We start from the raw sequence: 7146 nt of genomic DNA, 5'->3' as shown, positions 1-7146 counted from the left end.
ACACGATTACTCGCATCCACATGCGTTCTCTCCTGGTCGCAGGGCGCAGGCAGCCGCACGCTGGTACCTCGAGGCGCGGTTCTGCGACCACCCTGGGGTGCGGTGCTGCCACCGGAGCCCGGCGCTGCTCTGCTCCCACAGCGGGGCCGCTTGATGGCAGCGAGCGCAGAACAGCCGGCCCGAAGCCTCACAGGTGCCTCCCACATTCCCCGCAGTTGCTCCTGCCCTCAAAGCCGCCACCACCTGAGCCCGGCGGGACCCCTGTGGCCAGGACACACGAGCGGCAGCGGGGCGTCTCACGGCAGCCGCTTCGCTGCAGGCACGGCTCGGTAACAAACGAGCTCCGCTGCCGTCGGGTCCGCCGACCGGCCCAGGTGCACCCTCCACGCTCTCGCGGCTGCCGGGACCCCGGGAACGTGAAGTTTCGGGCCGGCGGGCGGCGACATTTCGTGCGGCGGCGGCGCGGGGCGCGCACCTGCGCGCTGGGAGGGCGGCGGGAGGGCAGGGGCGGAGGAAGAGGAGGGTGGTGTCAGGGGAGGGGAGAGGCGGTGTCGGGAGGGGGGCGCGGGCGGCGGGCAGGGCGCCGGTGCCGCGGCTATCGCGAGAGGGCGGCGCCGCGGGGCGGGGAGCGAGGGCGGCGGAGGGATCGCGGACCCGGAGCCCGGCGCGGCCGTAACGGCCCCTCGGTGTCCCGTCATGGCGGGGGCCGGCGCCAGCAGCAGGGACAAGCGGGAGACGGCGGCGCGGCTGAAGGCGGCGCTGGGTGGCGAGAGCGGCGCGGCGGCGGCGGCGGAGCTGCGGACGCTGCTGGAACTGGTGCTGGCCCCGGCGGCGGGCCCCGGCGGTGGCGAGGCGGCGGGCGAGGCGCTGGAGTGGTGCCGCTGCCTGCTGTCGGGCGGGGAGCCTTGGGACAGCTTCGTGCAAGCCGTGCGGGCCTACGACCCCGCCACGCTATGCGGCCTGGTTTGGACCGCCAACTTCGTGGCCTACCGGTGCCGGACGTGCGGGATCTCGCCTTGCATGAGCCTGTGCGCCGAGTGCTTCCACCAGGGAGAGCACGCCGGGCACGACTACAACATGTTCCGGAGCCAGGCGGGGGGCGCCTGCGACTGCGGCGACAGCAACGTCATGCGGGAGGCCGGGTGAGCGCGGGGCGGCCGCGGCGGGGCGGGCGGGCACCTGCCGGCGGGGGCGGGCCCGCGGGCGGCCGAGCCGTGCCCGGACCGGGCCGGGAGCGCGGCCCCGGCCCGCAGCCGCCCTGAGGGAGGGCAGGGGGTGAGGCCCCTGCCGCCTCCCGGGCCGCCTGCCTCCATCCCTGGCTGCGGCTCGGACTGCGGGCCGAGCGAGGAGTCCGCCGGGGTTCGGCAAGGTGGCTTTGTTGATGTGGGTGTGCCTTTTTTTAGGACGCTCGTGCGAACCTTGTTGCCCTTGCACCCAGTGCCAGCCTTCAGGGAAGTTGATAAGGCAGAGTGCATGGGAGGCAGTACCTGTCAGCTTCCAGCTAGCAGCCTTGGCCTAACACAGCTAGCCGAGAAGTCAACATACTTTGGGACAGCATGTGAGCAGATAAGCCAAAGTGAACAGATTGAGTGAGAGGGACGCATTTTTGTGTGATTTCCCAGTCTGCAATTCATTTTGCCACCTTAGCTTTAAATCAAGGAATGTGGTAGCGCTTGGATGAATATAACCGGGCAGGTTTTTGTGGAAGTCAAAGGTCTTTTGTATCCTGACCTACTGCAGGTAAGAATGAAATGCCTGGTCAGAATAAGAGGAAACGGGTACCTCATTAAACCCTCCTTTGTTCTGATATGTACTCAATGGTGAAAGGAAAGATCAGTCAACCAGTTACTAGATGAAGGTTATACCTAGCCAGTAAACTTCAAATTTTACAACTGAGTGTCTTTCGGAGCTCCCTGTGTTCCTGTCGATTCACCAGCTAGGTAAAGGCTTCACTAGATGACAGTTTGGAGTGCTCGAATGAGGATTCTCTTCTGACAAACCTTGTGGAATAGTCTGTCTTGACTGTCTTAGCCTGGATGACATGGTATGCTGTTGAATTCGAAATTGTGGCATACCTAGCAGAAAACACTAGGAACATAGGGAAGTTTTAAAACATTTTCCTTGGTTATTTTCTTGGTTTTGCAGCATTACAGGCTATAACTCTGTATCACTCACTCAACATATTAAGATTCCTTCTCTTTTTGCATTCCTGCTTAAAGATTTCATTAATTCTGCTTTTTCTGTTTCTTGAATGTTGTTGCCTTGACTCCAATTCTTTGTGTCTGTAATCACTGTTCTGCTGCTGCAGGCCTTGAGGTGGCTTCAGTTTTTGTTTCTTATGCCTTTCTCACCTTTTCTTTGTCTTGCAATCTGCCTCTATCGTTTATTCATTCTTTTTTGGTGGACTCTTTTCTTGTTGATAGACTTACTGCAAAGTTGGAATTTTTTTCCTCCTTTTGTTTTCAGTAATCTTCAGTGGTTTCAAGTTGCTGCTGCTGAAGTGATTCTTTCTTTATCAGTTCTTTTTCAACTTGTGGTGATTCTGCTTTCCTCAGCATCACTGAAGTAAGAATTTCCATTGGTCTTGAGAAACAGGAAAAAAATTAATATTTCTTCCACTGTTCATTGTGGAATAGACTTAGGGCTCCTCTTAGTGGCAGGATTTTAACAGAGCACACACAAATTGAGCTACTTAGGGTGAATGCTAACATGACTTGTGATGCTGTGCTCATCCCAGACTGTATAGCTTTCACAGTTGTCTTTTCTTATTTTAAAAAGTTTTCTTCTTGAGGAAATCTAGTTAATAAAGAAGAAATAAAAAATGCTCTTAAATTTGCAATGTAAGCAGATGCACACCCCAAGGGAGTAACAATCTCATTTCTGTGTGCCCTAGTTATTACTTTTAATGGTAGAATTTGAGAGTAACTTGTCTTGTTTGTGAGGTAGGTCCCTTCAGGAGTTTTGGTCACTAAAGCTGAAGAATTGCTGAACAAATGAATATTTGTTCAGAACAACACTTGGCATTGTGCAGCAGACTTTCCATTCCTCTTGGACATAAAAGGAGGGCAGTACATGGCAGCACATGGGGAGCCTGCATTTAACATAAGGTCACTTCTACTTGTGTGGGCAAGAACTGATGTTAAGCCATTGCAGTTAAGTGAACTAGAAACTTTGTTTGCTGTACAAGACAAAGTAAAATAAACTTTCACCAATGTAAAAACCATTATTGTGTGCAAACACTGGGTTTTACCTATTGACTTGAATTGCTACAATGCAGCATGTTTAGATAATATTTTAACTTTGTGTATACAAATCAACTGCACAATTACAAAGGTAATGCTTTGCATGTCAAAGTTAGGAGGCCTTCATGGTGGACTTAGGAAACTGGAGTGTGTCTAGCCTGATATAACCTTGGCCTCCACAGCCTAGGCTTCTATTAATAGCAAGGGAATCAAATGTGGAGCCTACTTACAAACTTTATCTACCATCTGTTTGCTCAGATACAGTTTTGTGTAGATGCTGTATATCAATATTATAGTAGCCTTCTTTTGTTTCTGTTCCTGTTATCTGGTCTTCATATTCATATTATTATTTGATGCAGCTCAAAAATGCTGTTCATGGAGTCTTAGTTAACTGATCTGCTATAAAGGAAATCTCTCCAGTTTAGAATCTGGAATATCTTCTCATTGCCTTTAGGATGGCTAATGTAAGACTAGAAATGGTTTACCCTAGAGTATGAGTGTGTGTTAATTTTGTAGTACTAATTAAAAATAGAATTTGCTTTATAGCGATACTTGAATTGCTTTATAGAGATACCTGAATGTTAGTTTTTTATTTCTGATGTCTTTATAAAAAGAAGCTGGAATATAGTGTAATAGATGGATACTATGATTTGCCTTAGGTACCTAGGTTTGCTTTAGGAACCTTGTGTAATTCTCATTTGTTTTAGAAAAATCAGATTGTCACATTTTTGAACCTTTTGATTTCCATGCAGATTTCAGTGTTTTTGTTGTTTAAGTTAATTGCAGTTGGTCTAATCTACTAGAATGTATTGTAGACTTTAGAAAATATTCAAGTTTGTAAATGTAGCTGCTTGTGAAAGCATTAAAAATTCTACCTGTGGCAAGGTTGAATAGATTTAAAAATCCATTGGTATGTCAGGAGGCAGAAATAGTTTGTAGTTTTCTCCCATATGGTGTCGAGCTATTTGCAAATGAAATCTAGCAAGGCCTTCAGAGGTAATTAATAATGTTCTGAAGAAGCAAAATCTTCGGTTCTAAAGCATTTTGTATAGACATATGCTCATAGTTCAAATGAGTTCATTTGTTGGATTAAAAATTCCCATGCACTTGGGCAGAGGAAAATTCAGACTTGAGTATTTTTTGCTTGGTAGACGGTCTTGTATTACAATGAAAGTGATGTTTTATGAAATGAGCTTGAAGAAAGCAGTGTGCCATATAGTTATTATAGGAGTATAACTAGTCAATAATGTTACTGCTGAGTACCATCTTGTTTCTATGGCTGTCTTGTTCTGGCTCCCCTCGAAGTTTGTAGACAATAACCTGACATACTAGAGAGGCTCAACACTTGGGCTGTTGTGTGCTGCCGTGTCCTGTTTCAGAGTCTGTCAGTTTGTTGACTTGTTTGTTAAATTAATCATGTGGAAAGCAGATGTTTTAGTACTGCATTACAGTACAGCACGAATAATACCTCCATCAAGGGTTGCATATCCTGAAAGGTGAAAAGCTGGGTTAAGAATTTTGGTTAATAGGCTTTTGCAGTGATGTTTTTTGTTTATTTCTTGGTGGTTATGGCAGCCAGTGGTTCCATTGACATAGTGTTGCCTTATCTTACATTAAAGGGATGAAGGTGTTACCCATTTCCACTTGCAACAGTGGGCTGGTTCTTTATCCAGTGACAGATCCTGTAGCTGTAAGGAGGGTAACTCTCACAGATTGGTGGTATATGCTGTGTGTTCAAAAGCACCTTCAGGTACCCTAGCTCTAAACTTCCTGCAGTTCTGTCTTTACTGATCCTTGCTCATCTTTTCACAATAGATCAGACTTCTCTCTGTTTTCTTATTTGTCATCATGATGTCTCTCTTGGAGACAAACGGATCTGTTGGCTCTACTGTGATCCCCTTGTGAAAAGGCCAGACAATTCTCTTTGCCTCCTCTTGCTGGCAAGTATGAGAAGTATATTCTGTTTCTAAATGGCTTGGTTTTTCCTGCTTTAATTTATTTAGAAAAGGCTCTGATTTTGTCAGTGTTTTAAAATGTTTGCACCCAGCAAGGATTATTGAATGTTTTTGTTAAATTCTGGATACCTAATAGGTAGATCCCTAATTTTCATGACCTTTGCTATTCTGTCCCCATAAAATTCTATCCTTCCTTTTATTCCTTTTCAGAAATTGGGAGCTATGGAAGATTATGTTCTATTTTTTTTACCTTCTGTAGCTAAGTAAGAGTAAAAGAGCCTTTTCATATTCTAGACTTTTAGAAAATGAAAATCTTAGTAAGTGAAAATTTTAACAGTGTGACCATAAAAAAGGAAGCTTGTTCTTGAGAGAGCTGTTATTGCTAGTTATCTTTGGATGCATGCTGTACATGTTTGTCATGAATGGTCCCTTTTACCATCTTGGGTTGTGGAACTGGGAACCCCTTAAGATCAGAAAAGTCAGATCTGCTTGTGGCTGTGTTTTGGGACATACAGTCAATTATTGTTTCACTGGCACAAAGTGGATTACTTGGCTATTTTACAGAGTGTCTTGCAACAGCAAATCACTTGCTTAGCATATATATAACATGTTGCTGCTTCAAGGTCATCCCTTCCTGTGTGACGCTATCAATTGTCTTGTTTAACAATTATCAAGAAGTTTTCAGTTCTCCAGGACCTGGACTAGGTTTGGTAATGCAGCTTCAAAGGGATAAGGGTGCTCTTTTAGAACTTTCTTCAAGAAGTTGGTGAAACAGATGCTTTATCAACAGGCTGAGAGCCTGCAAGTAGCCAGTTTTAGCTTAGTCTCTGAGTTTTATGAAACCATGTTAAAATGCCTGTGTGTTCAGGATTGTTGAGCTGCTACAAATGGTGTTTTGTAGGGTCTCTGTCAACTCCATGCAGCTTTTCTGTGACTGAAGTCCTTTGGGCTACCAAGGAGGGACTGGAGAGAAGTCTGAGCTGTAGTGGCTGATAGCTTGGTGTGAGAGTTTGGATAAATCCAGAGTCATGTATGATGGATGTGACTCTTCAGAACAAAGCCTCCACCAAGTTCATCCACATACAAAGTACAGGAATTCATACTGGGATTCACAAGGACTGCAGAATTTGAAGTTACCATGCATTTATAAATATCTGATTTCCTCTATTCTCCTTCATGCTTCCCCCAGATATAAAGCTCAAGATAATGTATTGCTTCTTAGGATTCCACAGTAACACTGAGTACTTTACATAGAGCTTCATGTTAGGCCTTATCCTTGGAAAGCAGAAGACATTGCTGTGAAGTTTATCATGTCATACTCTCAAACCTGCCTGACTTGATTTCTTTTAAGAATGTCTCTAATTAGGACCACATCAGCCTCTAAATTGCTTGCTGGGATGTATTGCAAATGGTTAACAGCCCTGTGCTACTTTTGTATTACTACCTTTAGAGCTATGACCTGAATAGATGCATTGTTACTTTCTACATGCCTCTGGAATAATGTGTAGTGGTTTCAAAGTCATCAGGAAGAAGTTGAAACATATCAATATACACAACTATAAATATGTAGAAGCCTGAACTTTTGCTATGTTAGTTACTGAAGAAACTTAAATGATGGTTTTACCCCAAAGGTTTTTCAGCTGATAGGACCAGGCTGATTTGAAGAGCACAGCAGTGCTGTGAAGGCTGAGTTCACAAGATACGACTGCTATATATTTTGCCTTGCCTGAAATTTGGCTTATGTATTGTATCACTAGTCTATTGCTTTATCATTTGCCTCGGTATATATTCCATTTAAGAAGAGCTGTGTTTTAGAGCTCTCTGAAACAGTCTTGTTTAGATTGAGGCTAACCAGTTTTGATTTTCAGTTCCTTTACTTTGATCCCACCAAATTGTAAAGCTGCTTTTATACTTTGATGAATGTATGATCTGCCCAGAATTCTAAGTCC

General features: G+C 45.5%; 1 protein-coding gene across 4 annotated transcripts in view; it reads left to right on the top strand.

Moving 5' to 3' along the window:
- The first annotated feature begins 582 nt into the window (after positions 1-582).
- The window catches only part of UBR3 (ubiquitin protein ligase E3 component n-recognin 3), a 97318-nt gene continuing 90754 nt past the window's right edge, over positions 583-7146 (top strand). For 3 of the 4 annotated variants that reach the window (XM_074548513.1, XM_074548512.1, XM_074548511.1), the window contains exon 1: positions 583-1142. In XM_074548513.1, coding sequence (XP_074404614.1) covers positions 697-1142 — 446 coding nt within the window. In that variant the 5' untranslated portion in view covers positions 583-696. The remainder of the gene's footprint in view (positions 1143-7146) is intronic. The other variant, XM_074548514.1, reaches the window with a different exon arrangement.

This window comes from Zonotrichia albicollis, chromosome 10, assembly GCF_047830755.1.
Source record: "Zonotrichia albicollis isolate bZonAlb1 chromosome 10, bZonAlb1.hap1, whole genome shotgun sequence".
In the NCBI taxonomy this organism is placed as follows: Eukaryota; Metazoa; Chordata; class Aves; order Passeriformes; family Passerellidae; genus Zonotrichia; species Zonotrichia albicollis.
This window is presented reverse-complemented; position numbering and strand designations above follow the sequence as displayed.